At 59.6% G+C, this 15,107-nt stretch overlaps 1 protein-coding gene across 4 annotated transcripts in view; it reads left to right on the top strand.

The window, feature by feature from the left end:
- Positions 1 to 12,746, top strand: part of LOC120408142 (receptor-type tyrosine-protein phosphatase kappa-like) — a 122,663-nt gene extending 109,917 nt beyond the window's left edge. For 3 of the 4 annotated variants that reach the window (XM_039544752.1, XM_039544751.1, XM_039544754.1), the window contains 7 exons: positions 1,116 to 1,215; positions 1,727 to 1,806; positions 2,576 to 2,710; positions 4,676 to 4,801; positions 8,828 to 8,985; positions 11,637 to 11,772; positions 12,424 to 12,746. In XM_039544752.1, the coding sequence (XP_039400686.1) occupies positions 1,116 to 1,215; positions 1,727 to 1,806; positions 2,576 to 2,710; positions 4,676 to 4,801; positions 8,828 to 8,985; positions 11,637 to 11,772; positions 12,424 to 12,498 (810 nt within the window). In that variant the 3' untranslated portion in view covers positions 12,499 to 12,746. The remainder of the gene's footprint in view (positions 1 to 1,115; positions 1,216 to 1,726; positions 1,807 to 2,575; positions 2,711 to 4,675; positions 4,802 to 8,827; positions 8,986 to 11,636; positions 11,773 to 12,423) is intronic. The other variant, XM_039544753.1, reaches the window with a different exon arrangement.
- Positions 12,747 to 15,107: the final 2,361 nt, after the last annotated feature.

Below are 15,107 nucleotides of genomic sequence, written 5' to 3'. Positions count from 1 at the left end.
ACAGTGGTGACGTCTCAGGTGCTCAATATCATAGGGGCACACCGTTTCCCGGGCTGTGGAGACATGTCAGGTACTTGGTGCCACCTGGGAGCAGTGTGGAAACCAGGAAATAATTAACAAGGATTTGAAGGGATCTTAATGAATGTCAGTTACTTAGCATGAGTTAGGCTAGCTGTGACCCTAATGATGTGAGATTTGTAGAAGCAAGATAATGTGAGACAGAGTGAACTGTGTGAAAAGTTATTACGACCTTGCAACAGTCTAACCAAATATGCAGGCTTGCTTTTCTTAGGAGTGAGACAAATAAGATAGCAGAAAGGCTTATGTATAAACAAAATGTATTTGTTGCTTTTTACCGTCTGTATTATTGCTAGAAATTGTCTGTAACAAAGGTATAAAGGCTTGCTGTAATTGTTTACCAGTTGAGAGACCTGTCCGGGACTGGGGCGACCCTGTGTCCTATGGCACTCTCTCCCTCCATTGTAATTACTGGAGAAATAATAAAGTATTTGATTTTGCTGCACCCAAACAAAAAGCGAGAACTGAGTTTTTCTCCGACAGCAGCATTTCCCAGACTGTAGCAATGTGTCAGGTAGTCGATGTCGTCTGGGAGCGGCGTTTCCCGGGCCGTGGGGACGTCCAGGGTGCTCGGTGTCGTCTGGGAGCAATGTTTCCCAGGTCGTGGGGAGCTGTCAGGTTCTCCGTGTGGCCTGGGAGCAGCGTTTCCCTGACTGTGGGGACGTGTCAGGTGCTCAGTGTCCCAGGCTGTTTATTACATGGACCCTGCAATGGGATTGGTGCTGACGCACCAGAGCCCAGCTCTGCCCGAGATGGACCCGCCCTTCACTTCTCTGGGCTGCCTGGGGGCAGCTGTGTGCAGTGAGGAGCAGCTGCTCTGCCAGCCCCTCTTCTGACGTGTTGAACAGCAGAGTCCCCCTCATGCTTGCTGCCCATGGGGCCCCGCCCCTGGAGACCTGGGTGGGATCTGCTCTGTGGCACGATCCCCGGGGCGGCTGAGGTGCGGCGTGGTGCCGGGCCGTGGGTGCTATCGGGTCTCGGGTGGGAGCAGGGAGCCGCGGCTGGGGCTGACTCCGCTGCACCCTCCCGCCCTGCAGGCCTTGCAGAAGTTTTCCGAACTCTTCCAGCTCTCCCCGTGCAAGGAGGCCCAGCAGCCCAGCAACCAGCCCAAGAACCGCAAGCCGACCATCTTGCCAGGTACCACGGTGGGGCCGGGCCTAGCCTGGGGCGAGTGGGTGGGCACCATGCCCCGGGAGCGCTCAGGGACCTGGCTTTCCCGAGGCCCTGGCAGGGCTCTGTGGAGACTCACTGCCCAGGGAGTGCCCGGCGTCTCAGTCCTCCCTGCCCCTGTCCCCGGCTGGAGAGCTCCCAGCCAGTGCTCCACCAAGGGCCCCGGCCCAGGGCGGGGTTATTCTCTGTCCAAATCCCTCTGTCCTTCTGCGTTCATGGCCCAGCCCCACCCGGCATGCACCAGCTGGTACCCCTGCCCCGTGCCGCCCGCCCCACGCCCCACGCACGGTGTAAGAGGCGAGCGCTGGGACACCGGAAACCGACGGGGTCTGCTCCCCGCAGCTCCGCTGCCAGGCCAGGCACAGACGCTGTGAGCATGGGGGGCTGGACCCTTCACGTGGAGCTTCTCGGCCCAGGCCGGGGGCTCCTGCCCGTGTGAGGGGTGGGACACGACCTCTCTCCTTCCTTCCCCTCCCAGCGGATTGCAACCGCCCCATCCTGATGTCCTCGCTGAACGCGGACGGCTCGCCTGGCTACATCAACGCGGTGTTTGTCGGGGTAGGGCTCCGGCTGTCCCCAGCGTGGGCGCGAGCAGCGAGCCCAGGACCTCCCCAGCCCCAGCCCTTGTGTCTCTGCCAGGGCCTCGTCTGCTGCCGTTGGCGGTGCCCAGTGATGGGGCTGCCGAGCACCAGGCTTCCCTGGGGATCCCCCAGACAGGGGAACTCGGCACCAGGAGATGGTCCCCGAGGATCAGTGTCCGTCCCCTCCCCCCCCGCCCAGCTGTGCCGCATCCCCTCCCCCCCAGCCCAGCTGTGCTGCATCCCCTCCCCCCCTCACAGCCCAGCTGTGCCGCATCCCCTCCCCCCCAGCCCAGCTGTGCCGCATCCCCGCTCCTCCCCCCCCCGCCCAGCTGTGCCGCATCCCCTCCCCCCCAGCCAGCTGTGTCGCATCCCCTCTCCTCCCCCCCCAGCCCAGCTGTGCCGCATCCCCTCCCCCCTAGCCCAGCTGTGCTGCATCCCCCGCTTTGCCCTTGGCTTTCTGCAGTGAGCCCTGTCGCTGTGTCTGGGCTGGGGACCCTGGCGGCTCTGGCTGGGGGCCGGAGGGACCCGGAGCGTGAAGCTGGGCTGGTACCTTGGGCTGGGGGGCAGTATCTCAGCCTGCGTGTTCCTGGGTCCGGGTCACACTTCCGCTTGGCCGAGCCCCGGCTGCTCCCCGCCATGGCAGGGCTGGGGCCAGCAGTGTGGCTGCGGGGTGAAGGCTCTGGGTGGTGCCCGAGGTAGGGGCACTAGCTGGTGGCTCCCACTGGGTCGGTCTGTGTCTCTTGCAGACGTACGCGGAAGAAGACAACGTCATCGTCACCCAGCTGCCGCTCAGGGAGACGCTGGTGGATTTCTGGGCCCTGCTCTGGGACTACACCTGCACCATGCTGGTCATGCTGAACCGCCTCGAGGAGCTGGACCAGGTCAGCCCTGCGCCATCTCCCCTGCACACCCGGGGCCGCCCCCGGCTCTGCCAGCCCTGGGCCATGAGCAGCTCGCAGCAGGGCCCTGGCACACCCGGGGCCTCCCCGGCTCTGCCAGCCCTGGGGCATGAGCAGCTCGCAGCAGGGCCCTGGCACACCCAGGGCCTCCCCGGCTCTGCCAGCCCTGGGCCATGAGCAGCTCGCAGCAGGGCCCTGGCACACCCGGGGCCGCCCCCGGCTCTGCCAGCCCTGGGCCATGAGCAGCTCGCAGCAGGGCCCTGGCACACCCAGGGCCTCCCCGGCTCTGCCAGCCCTGGGCCATGAGCAGCTCGCAGCAGGGCCCTGGCACACCCGGGGCCGCCCCCGGCTCTGCCAGCCCTGGGCCATGAGCAGCTCGCAGCAGGGCCCTGGCACACCCAGGGCCTCCCCGGCTCTGCCAGCCCTGGGCCATGAGCAGCTCGCAGCAGGGCCCTGGCACATCCTGCTGAGGGGTGGGGTGGCCGGCTGAGAGCTCGGAGCACAAACGGGGGATGGAGGGGGCTGATCCGAGCAGCTTAGTGGCTGGCGCTTGAAGGAGAACCCCCACCTCCCCTCCTCACCACAGTGACGGGGTTTCCCTCCCTGCCGTGGGGCTGTCTGCCCACGCTGTAACCCCCGTTGTAACTCCCCGGGGCACAGATCCTCCGGCGGAGCCGCCCGGCCAGGCCAGGCAGCGGAGGGTGCTAGGGATACCTGGGAGCCTCCGGGAGGGCAGATGCATTGGTGTATGGAGTGGGGTTGGAGATGGGGAATGGTGTCTGTCTGTGGGGCTTTGCTGCTTACTCCCCTCTCACCATCACACACTGGGACCCTCCGCAGAGAGACTGGGGCTACGCCGCGTGTCCGTGCCCGTCGGGCAGCTGCAGCCTCCCAGTTCAGGGGGGCGCTGTGCCACCTCCCGCTCTGCTCCCTGTACCGGCAGGGTGCCTGGCATGGAGCTGCGGACCGGGCACCCCTGTCCTAGCAGTGGCAGCCCAGGCTCCCCCGCACCATCCGTCGCCTGTGCTGCAGCTCCCTGGCACTGCCTCCCCGCTGCCCTGTGTAGCCGAGCCCCTCCCGGCACGCCCAGGGCATCTGCCAGGCCCCAGCCCCGAGCGGAGCCGCGTAGTCCCAGCCGGTGAAGTGGGACCCCGGGGCTGGCTGAGACACAGGAGGTGCAGGCCTGGGGGTGCACAGCTTGGCCAGATGGCTGGGGGTGCAGTTGCACGCGTGGGCCCTGGCGCCAGTGGTTCCCGTAGCGCTATGAGTGTACGTGCGTGAGGCCACCAGGTGCCTGTGCCCTGTCTCTGGCCGGGCTGGTGTGTGGGCGCACGTGGGGGTGGGGGGCTGCTTTGTGCATCAGAACGCTCTAGGCCGGCTGTAAGCCCATTCCCCCGACACCCCGGAATCGGGCCCCGCGCCTAAGAGGGCCCCGCGCCATAGGCATCTTTTACATTTTTTTTTAACTCACCCGGCGGCAGGGGGTGGGTGGTCCACTCCGGGGCTTCGGCAGCATTTTGGCCTGGGTGGGGGTCCGTTCTGGGGCTTCGGCAGCATTTTGGCCCTGGGGGGGTCCGTTCCAGGGCTTCGGCAGCATTTCAGCAGCAGGGGGTCCTTCGGTGCTGCAGAAGACCTGGAGTGGACCCCCGCCACCAAAGTGCCGCCGAAGCCCCAGACCACTGCCGGGTATTCAGATCGGGCCCCGCCCTTCATAAAGCCGGCCCTGAGAACACCGCTATGAACGCTTCCCGTGTGCTGGCGTTAGGCCTGTGTCTGTGCGTGTGCAGAGTCCGTGCGTGCCCTGTGAGCACACCTCTGTGAGCAGGCCCGTGTGTGGGGTCTGAGCATTTCCCGTGTGCTGGCGTTAGGCGCGTGACTGCGTGTGCCGGTTCCCTATGTGCCCTGTGAGCACACGTGTGTGAGCAGGTCCATATGTTCACTCCCCAGACATACCTGGCGTTCTGGCCTGCACACGGAGAGGCCTCTTACGGCCGTTTCCACGTCGAGCTGATCTCGGAGGAGCCGGGAGCTGGCTTCACCATCCGCACACTCGCTGTAACCAACAGGCAGCAGGTAGGTGCTGCCCCAGAGTGGGGTGCCTGGGATGGTCCTGGGTCTTCCTCTGAGGTGTCATGGGGTCCCCGGGCGATGCTCTGGAACTGCTCCCCACAAAGCCAGGCAGGACTCTGGGGAGCCTCCTCTCCCTCGGAGCAGCCTGTCTGCAGGGCAAGAAGCTCCCACGGCTTCACCTCGTGGGTCTCTCCTGGGAGCATTCAGCATCCTCTGCCCCTCCGTGCGCTTCCCACAGCGAGTCCACCCAGGCGGGGTCCTGGGGAAGCCACAGGGTCCTGCCCCCCCACTGCGCAGTCAGATGTGACTCTCAGCCAGCCAGTAACACAGAGGTTTATTCGATGACAGGAACAGGGTCTAACACAGAGCGTGTAGGTACCGTGAACCGGACCCCTCGGCCGGGTCCATTCTGGGGGGCAGTGAGCCAGACCCCCACGTCTGCACTTCACGCTTCGTCCCCAGCCAGCTCCAGACTAACAACCTCTCCAGTCCCTCCTCTCTGCTCAGCTCCTTTCCCGGGCCAGGAGGTCACCTGACCTCTTTGTCTCCAACACCTTCAGTTGGCACCTTTGCAGGGGAGGGGCCCAGGCCATCAGTTGCTAGGAGACAGAGTGTCAGGCATTTAGGTGCACTGGCCCTTTGCTCACCCTTATTCCACCACCTAGAGACTTAAGAACTGCAGAGGGGACACTGAGGCACCCGCACAGTATTCAGAGAAAACATTAAGAACTTTCCCAGTTCGTCACATGAGGTCAGCCCTCAGGGCCCTGCCCCCCAGGAGAGCCGTGGGGCCCTAGGCGGGATTTATGGGGCCCTGGGCAGTATTAAACTGGTGCCCCTATGCCCGAGGGCAGCCCGAGCTTGCAGCCCAGCAGCGGGGGGATGGAGGGGGAGGCAGAAAGGATAACAAAACACCCAGCCCCCCTCACGGTGATGGAGAGTCACTGTTCCCCGCAGACACCCTGTACCCTCTCCCTCACGCAGAATGGACGTGCAGAAGGTACCTAATTAAAAACACTAAGCTTGGGAATAAAAAATGTCACTCACAGGTTTTTTGATCTGCCCTGAAGTTTGTCAGAGATTTATTTGCAAAAACTTTGTAGTAAGGGTGAGTCAGCCGTCCTGCTGAACACAACATTCAATGTTATGGAATGCACAATGCAGCTCTTCTCTGTTTTCCCTTTTCTTCATCAGTATTTCTAAGCTGCTTTTATATTTTAAATGTACCCTTAAGCCTTCATAAAGTCCTCATTCCAGCCTACTACATATTTAACTCACTGAAACAAAGACATTCTTTTAAATTAATCAGGCACAGAGGTTTAGTGTGTTCATGACAATGTTCTTCGCTTTCAGAAAAAAGCAAACTAATTTACTGTGTGTGATCTCCGTAACAATACACGTTTATGAAATGTCACCACCTTTAAAAAATATGTTTCCCAAGATTTTAGGCATAACAAAGGATTTTATATCTCTCTAGGTACTGATTTGGCTGGAGGGTTCTCTTAAAACTAGTTCATCAGATAGTCAGAAATAAAGAAAGGGGAACGCTTTGTCCAGCTCTCTGGAAGGAAGGGGGTGTTGTCCCTTCAAGGGCTCTCTTCAATGGGGGGTGGGGGGGCAGGGGGTGAAGGGAGAAAGGGAAGGACAGAAAGACTTTGGAAGCAAGTTTTTTTACTACAGTAATTAAAATGTGTATTTTAGCTAAGGGGGGTCTTTTGAAGGATTTATTTAAAAAACTTTAAATAAATAAATAAATAAAACTCTTGCATCTGAAGAAGTGGGTATTCACCCACGAAAGCTCATGCTGCAAAACGTCTGTTAGTCTATAAGGTGCCACAGGATTCTTTGTTGCATTTAAAAAACTGTATGTCCGAAGATCCCAGCATTTAAGGCTAAAGATGATTGTGCATCTACAAATCTATACAAGGATTTTATAATCTTCACTAACACACTAATGAAATATTTTTAAAGCAAATATTAAAGTAAGGTCCTGTAGAGTATGATGTTCTGAGTAAATATGACAGTCACGCTGTCACCGAGTCCCCAGGCGCTGCTCTGGAACTGCTCCCCACAAAGCCAGGCAGGACTCTGGGGAGCCTCCTCTCCCTCGGAGCAGCCTGTCTGCAGGGCAAGAAGCTCCCACGGCTTCACCTCCTGGGTCTCTCCTTGGAGCATTCAGCATCCTCTGCCCCTCCGTGCGCTTCCCACAGCGAGTCCGCCCAGGCGGGGTCCTGGGGGGGCCAGAGGGTCCTGCACCCCCACTTCGCAGTCAGACATGACTCTCAGCCAGCCAGTAACACAGAGGTTTATTTGATGACAGGAACAGGGTCTAAAACAGAGCTTGTAGGTACAGAGAACCAGACCCCTCAGCTGGGTCCATTCTGGGGGGCAGTGAGCCAGACCCCCACATCTGCACTTCACTCCTCGTCCCCAGCCAGCTCCAGACTAACAACCCCCTCCAGCCCCTCCTCTGCTCAGCCCCTTTCCCGGGCCAGGAGGTCACCTGGTCTCTCTGTCTCCAACACCTTCAGTTGGCACCTTTGCAGAGAAGGGCCCAGGCCATCAGTTGCTAGGAGACAGAGCATCAGGCATTCAGGTGCACTGGCCCCTTGCTCTGCAGCAACCACACCCCCTTATCCCACCACCTAGATATTAAGAACTGCAGAGGGGGCACTGAGGCACCAACACCGTATTCAGAGCAAACATTAAGAACAGTCCCAGGTGGTCACACCGGCACAGCTGGTTCTGTCAGTACATTCAGAAACTGACAGTCTCTACCTGGGGGTTGGCAAATGCCGGTTACATGGCGACATTACCCCTTGACTGGCTCTTTAGCAGTTCCAGTGTCGTGCTAACAGGGCTGCAGGCTGGAGGCTTTTTCACTTTTAACTCCTAGAGCCCCTCCCGAGGAGACTCACCAGGCTGCAGCACTAGCTGCGGGAGCCTGCAGGAAGGGTCGGAACAGGGATAGGAAAGCCGGGGGGGGGAGGGGGGGGAGGTGGACGCAGAGACCCAGCGGTGCCCCTGATTTTCAGGTGCCCTACGCAGCTGCACATGTTGCGAATGCCTAAGGACGGCCCTGCAGCAGGGCTCCCAGCTCAGCTAGCTGCTGATCCGACCACAGAGCTCAGAGCCGCTATCGCTGCCCTGAGGGTGACCCTCGCCTGGCCAGGGCCCTGGGGGACTCCAGGTGGGGCCCTCGGAGCAGGGCTGGGCCCTCGCCCGCCTAGAGAGCGATTGCTGCCCCCCGAGGATGGGACTGTGCGGGGAGGGGGTTGGGGAGCCCGGCTGCCTTTCAGAACCGTCCTGCGAAAGGCAGCGCGGCAGCCAGGCTGGAGCGAAGGCAGGACCCACACGGTATCGTAGCTGTCAGCCGTCCTGCTCCACTCGGCTACGTGAGGCCTCGGCTGCCGTCCTGTGCCCACGTCTGGGCGCCCCGCACTTTGGGAAAGGGGGCAGGCTGGCGAGGGGCCAGAGGAGAGAGACGGGTCAGAGAACCTGGCCGGTGGGGGAAGGTTCAGACAACTGGGCACGTTCAGGGCGGGGGGGCCTGAGAACAGCTTTCCCAGCTGAGCCCTGTTCATAGAATCACAGAATCTCAGGGTTGGAAGAGACCTCAGGAGGTATCTAGCCCAACCCCCTGTTCAAAGCAGGACCAACCCCAACTAAATCATCCCAGCCAGGGCTTTGTCAAGCCTGACCTTAAAAACCTCTGAGGAAGGAGATTCCACCACCTCCCTAGGGAACCCATTCCAGTGCTTCACCACCCTCCTAGTGAAATAGTGTTTCCTAATATCCAACCTAGACCTCCCCCACTGCAACTTGAGACCATTACTCCTTGTTCTGTCATCTGCCACCACTGAGAACAGTCTAGATCCATCCTCTTTGGAACCCCCCTTCAGGTAGTTGAAAGCAGCTATCAAATCCCCCCTCACTCTTCTCTTCTGCAGACTAAACAATCCCAGTTCCCTCAGCCTCTCCTCATAAGTCATGTGCTAACTCTGCTGCGGTTCCTCCCCTCCTCACTAGCCCAAGAAGCCCGCGCAGGAGATCAGGTTGTGGCAAGTAGACGACTGGCCCATGCAGCAGCAGCTCCCCCCACGCCCTGCCACCATCATCAGCCTGCTGGGGGAGGTGGAGCGGAGCCGGCGGACGAGCCAGGACAGCCACGTTCTCGTCACTTGCTGGTGAGTGAGGGCTCTGGGCCGGGCAGCCCTGGCGCGATAGCCGGCCCGTGGTCCTGGCTCCAGCCGCACTCGGCGCGATGGGCTGTCTCTGCCCGGTGCGGAGCAGGAGCTCACGCCCATCCCTGCAGCAGGAGGTGGCTCAGCGCAGCAGGCGCTGGGCACAGACTCTCCTGGGTGGAGGCTGGTGTAGACTGGGACCATCGACGGGCGTGGAACCGGCAGTAACCGCAGGCAGGGCCAGGGTCAATACCTGGGGGTTCCTTTCCATCGACACAACACAGAGCCGCTCGAGCCCCCACCCAGTGACCTGGGACAATTACACCCACCCATGGGTGCCTCTGGGAGGCCAAACTTGCCCTCTCACAAGCACAGAGTGTAGGAAAGACACTTTTCATGCAAGGAGGGAAGTCACCTGACATTAATTAGGGAAAATGCCGCAAGCAGGATTCATAAACAAACTGTGAGCAGGACGCCCACCCAGTGTGCGTGGGGCAGAGCTTCCGCCTCGTGTTCTTCCATTCTACAGCCGACCTGTGCCCCCCCGCTCCCTCACCACACCCCACGCACAGGGGGTGTCCTGGGTCAGTGAGGACCCCGGGCTCAGAGGTGCAGCTGGGTGAGTTCCCCTCCCACCCGGGGAAGAAGGTGCCTGGCTTGCTCCAGCCACTGAGCACTTGCTCTGGCTGGCCACCCTGCCAGCCACGGTTCCTCTCTGCTGGCCACCCGGACAGCTGCTCGTTCTGCTCGCCACCATACCAGCCACTCGGTCACCAGCTGCCTGTCAGTCGCCTTCTGCTGCCACCTGCCTCTGTGCTGGGACCTCAGCACATGCGTCTCTTAGGGTACGTCCATACTACCCGCCGGATCGACGGGTAGCAATCGACTTCTCGGAGTTTGAACTATTGCGTCTCATCTAGAGGCGATATATCGAACTCCGAACGCGCTCCCGTCGACTCCGGAACTCCACCACCGCAAACGGCGGTGGCGGAGTCGACGGGGGAGACGCAGACTTCGATCCTGCGGCGTCTGGACGGGTGAGTAGTTCGAACTAAGGTACTTCGAGTTCAGCTACGCTAGTCGCATAGCCGAACTTGCGTACCCTAGCTCGACCCCCGCCCTTAGTGTAAACCAGGCCTTAGTGACTGTCAGCTCTGCGCAGGCTGGGCAGAGACTCGGCCCCATCTCAAGTGATTGCCGCTCTCGGGGATTTTTAGCTCTGCGCAGGCAGGGCAGGAACACAGTCCTACCGCCCCGCTGGCTCCAGCTCTGACGGGGCATTTAACAGAACAAAGACTCCCAATGAAGCTCTTTCTTTAAACAGTTAAACCAGTCTAAGGACCTTTAGGGAGACTCCACACCCCGGGGGGAAGCGTGCCCACCCCTCTTACCTTCACGGGGCTCTGGCATTCAAGCCCCTGGCTTAACGAGGTGTTTTCAGCTGAGGGCGACCCCTCATTTGGGGCAGGGTAAGCACAGCCCTGCCCCCCCTTTGCTCCTACAACAAAGACAACAACAGCGTTTCACCCCCCTGCAGTCAGTACTAACGTGATTTGTAACCCAGCACCAGCCAGTGTTGGTCACTTTGGGCAGCACGGCTCTGTCTGCTGGTGTAACGCTGCTGCCTTTGGTGGGACCCCACTGAGAGTATCAGTTCAGGACAAATCGCTCAGAGCAGGGCAGTCGCAGCCCCAGGCCGGGGGTCCTTCATTAGTAAGGCACCAAACCAGCCAGACAGAGAGGACTTCGGTCTCACCCCACTGGCCAACCACAAGTCACACAAGCAATTTCCTTAGACACTCCAGTCTCCCAGTATCACCACCAGTGCTCTCGTCCTGGGGATGAATGGTTATGAAAACCAACACCCCAGTAAAAGAAAAAGGTTCTCTCAATCCCAAAGGACCAAGCCCCAGACCCAGGTCAATCTACACATCAGATCTTACTCATAAATCACGCTGTTGCCAATCCTCTAGAATCTAACAGTTTATTCATAAAAAGAAAGAAATAGAGATGAGAGCTAGAATTGGTTAAATGGAATCAATCACATCCAGCAATGGCAAAGTTCTTGGTTCAGGCTTGTAGCAGTGATGGAGTAAACTGCAGGTTCAAATCAAGTCTCTGGAACATCCCCCGCTGGGATGGGTCATTCAGTCCTTTGTGCAGAGCTTCAGTTTGTAGCAAAGTCCCTCCAGAGGTCAGAAGCAGGACGGAAGACAAGATGGAGGAGCTGCAGTCGCCTTTTATAGTCTCTTGCCATGTGGCCTCTGCTTCCTTTGTCCCAAATACAAACTACCGAGCACGTGGCCTGGAAAAAACTGAGTTCTGTCCCTAGGCCTGTCCCTGCCTTGCTGAGTCACAAGGTGTATCTGCTTCTCTCAATGGGTCAGTTGTATTAGCTGATGGTCCTTAATGGGCCCTCAAGCAGGCCAGGCAGAGCTGATGCCAAATTGTCTGGGGTGTCCCCCAGAAGCACAGCACAAGTGTGAAATACAGACAGTCTAGAGCCAATACTTATAACTTTAAAGCCATAGCCCGGGCTGCAGCTCCCTGGCGCGCCAGCCACGTTGAACAGCGGCAGGTCTGGGCGCTGGCAGCTCGGTGCCATTGGCCGACCCCGGGCCTGCGCCGATCCGCACTTTCCTTCTGCCCCGTAGGGACGGTGCCAGCCGCTGCGGGCTCTTCTGTGCCGCCAGCTTCATGTGTGAGCAGATCCGCAGTGAGGGGCTGCTGGACGTCTCGCAGGCGGTGAGAATGCTGAAGCGCCGGCGACGGCAGATGATCAAGGACGTGGTAAGTGCCCCAGCCTGGCCCAGAGAGGCCGGTGCTCCTGCTGCCAGCCCAAGGCCAGGAGCCAGAGCTCAGGCAGCCCCTGCGACTGCCCCAGTCTCCCCGGGACAGTCACACAATCAAAGCTCCTGCCGCCTCAGCGTCCCGTGCGCTGCTCTCAGTCCCTCCCCGGCTCCTTGGGCCCAGGCTGATTCCAGAGCCCCCAGAGCAGGAAACAGACCCCAGCCCCAGCTGCCTCGGGGTGGCGGGGGGTGGGGGTGAGATCTGCAGCCTCTGGGGATTGTGCTTCACGTCAGAGGCTATGGTGATGGGCTCTGCTAGAGCCAAGACAGCATGGCAGGAGTGGAGGAGCTCCTCCGGGTCCGGCTCGGTGAGGCTGCAGCCGGGGGCCGGGCTCCAGCCAGGCCCGGCTCAGGCTCAGGGAGGCTGCGGCCGGGGGCTAGGCTCCTGCCGGGTCCGGCTCAGGGAGGCTGTGGCTGGGGGCCGGGGGCTGGGCTCCTGCTGGGTCCGGCTCTGGGAGGCTGCGGCTGGGAGCTGGACTCCTGCTGGGTCCAGCTCTGGGAGGTTGCAGCTGGGGGCCGGAGGCTGGGCTCCTGCTGGGTCCAGCTCTGGGAGGCTGCGGCTGGGGTGCTCACGTGCAGCTTCTCTCCCCAGGCGCAGTACACGTTCTGCTACGAGTTAGCCCTGAGCTACCTGGACTCATTCAAACTCTATGGGAATTTCAAATAGAGGCGAGCAAGGGACCGTCTCCAGTCAGGACCTGCCGCTGCTGCTGCTTCTCGTGGCACCTCCATGCTGCTCTGTGCCTGGGCAGACACCCTGTCCTGGGGGGTGAGCCGGGGCCATGGAACCTGGCAGAGACGAGAAGGGCCCTGGCCGTGCCGGCTGGGACGCTCTGGACTCCAGACACTCCGTATCCTGGAGCCCCCGCAGCTGGCTGAAGCAGACAATTTCCTCTGGGATCATTTCCAGGGTGGGGGTTGATCCCAGACTTTGCTCAGCCAGGGACTTGGGCAGTAATTTACCTGGAGCCAGAGCCAGTGTGCACTGTCACTTCTCAGGGTTAGCCGAGGTGTCCGGGGGGAATCGCCACCGCTGCTCGCCGCGGGAGGGAGCCCTGGCCATGCCCACCAGGGAAACGCTCCCAGAGTCCTGGCTGCTGGCAACACGAGCACTCCAAGCCGGGCTCTGCGAGCCCTGTGCCTTCCCTCTGCAGGCTGCTCATTTACACGCCCTGCCCTGTTCCACTCCCGGGCCTGATGCTGCGTCTCCTGGACCCCAGCGACACACACCGAGCTGCTGCGCTGTGGAAACGGCGCCTCAGTTTACCAGCTTCACCTTGGGGTTAGGTGCAGCCCAGCCTGTCGTCTTGTAAGCAAGGAGCACGGCCCATGGCTGGGGCAGCAGCTGTGCCAAGGAAAACCCAGTCCCCAGATTCCTGTTTGTTGCCTTTTCGTCATCAGAACAGGGGCCCTGGTGGCACCTCAGAGACTCACACATTGATTTGGGCGTGAGCTTTCGTGGGCTGCATAGAATGGAATATACAGTGAGACACATATATATGCTCAAATAAATGGGTTCATCTCTAAGTGCCACAAGGACTCCTGTTCTTTCTGCGGATACAGACTAACACGGCTGCTGCTCTGACACTTACTGTCATTAGTTATCGATTCTGGCAAAGCTCAGACACATTAACACGCTTCCAGACTGCGCCATGGACTACGGTTGCACTTGTTCAGGGGTGGCTCTAGGCACCAGTTGTCACAGAGTCCCCGGGCGATGCTCTCAACTGCTCCCCACAAAGCCAGTCAGGACTCTGGGGAGCCTCCTCTCCCTCGGAGCAGCCTGTCTGCAGGGCAAGAAGCTCCCACGGCTTCACCTCCTGGGTCTCTCCTTGGAGCATTCAGCATCCTCTGCCCCTCCGTGCCTTCCCACAGCGAGTCCGCCCAGGCGGGTTCCTGGGGAAGCCAGAGGGTCCTGCCCCCCCCCCACTGCGCAGTCAGACGTGACTCTCAGCCAGCCAGTAACACAGAGGTTTATTTAGACGACAGGAACACAGTCCAGACCAGGTCTTGCCAGTACAGACAACAAGACCCCCCCTTAGTTAAGTCCATCTGGGGCCCCAGGGAGGCCACCGCCCCGCTGGGAGGCCCGAGCCTCCTCAGGGCTCCCCTCCATTTCCCAGCCAGCTTCCAAAAACTACCCAACCCCTCCAGCCCCTCCTATCTGGGCTTTGTCTCTTTCCCAGGCCAGGAGGTCACCTGCTCTCTCTGTCTCCCACACCTTTAGCATCCCCTTGCGGGGGGGGGGGGGGAGGGGGGAAGGGCCTGGCCATTAGTTGCCAGGCGACAGAGGGTCGGCCAGAGCTGAGGCCCCCACACAGTATTCAGAGGGAACATTAAAACCAATCCCACTTCATCACACCACCAAAGCAAGCAGCTGCTTGGGGCAGCCCATTTGCAGGGGCAGCAGCTGGCCGGGATCCAGCCTGGGAGCTGTAGTTCCTTGGTTAGCTCCCTGCCTATAGAGCCAGCCGTGGAGCAGGGAAAGAACTACATTTCCCAGCATTCCCTTGGCCACTACCAACAGGAAAGGGAGGGGGAGTATGGTAGCTTAAACCTCATGCTGCAGCTTGCTGTGAATGGAGAGCTCACTGCTAGAGCGGGTGGTGCTGTGAATGGGGAACAAGGGGTAGACGGCTTTGGCCCAGGTATCCCCTTCAGAAGCCATCCCCAGACTGGCTTAGGGACACTGGTGTGACCTCACTTTGCAACCCCCACAGAAGGAATTGGGGGGACTAACTGGACAGGGCCCCTCTCTAGCTGAAGCCTAGCAAGGGAGGTACGTGGAGCCCACTAGAATGTAAAATGAAAAGTGAGGGAGGGGAGGCTCTGGAGCTGGGCAGCTTTAGATACAGCACCAGGCACGTAGGAGGATTTCCACTCCTGAGCCATGGAAGCAGAAATTGACTTTTCCTTTCCAGATGTAGGTAATATTCAGAAAGGGAATTGAGCACCTGACTTCCAGATTTGAACAGCTCAAAATTCAGGAGTGCTCAAGCTCGGTTTGGGCAGCTGTTACTTCATTTCTCCCAAATCAAATATACTGATCCACTGTAACTTGCTGTAGAAAAAGTAGGATAAAATTGAGCAAGAAATGCTTCTTAGCACTGGAATTGCTATTTTCAACAGCCATTGCCTTTTTGTTTGTTTAAGGAAGACAGTGATATTGCATTGGCAAATTCCCCATAGAAAGAAAGAGTGGAACAAAAGAATAATAAAGGCACCTCAACTTTTCCTCATTGATGTAGGACAGTCTTATAATGTGCATCCAGATCT

This window comes from Mauremys reevesii, linkage group 6 (genome assembly GCF_016161935.1).
Source record: "Mauremys reevesii isolate NIE-2019 linkage group 6, ASM1616193v1, whole genome shotgun sequence".
Classification (NCBI taxonomy): domain Eukaryota; kingdom Metazoa; phylum Chordata; order Testudines; family Geoemydidae; genus Mauremys; species Mauremys reevesii.
This window is presented reverse-complemented; position numbering and strand designations above follow the sequence as displayed.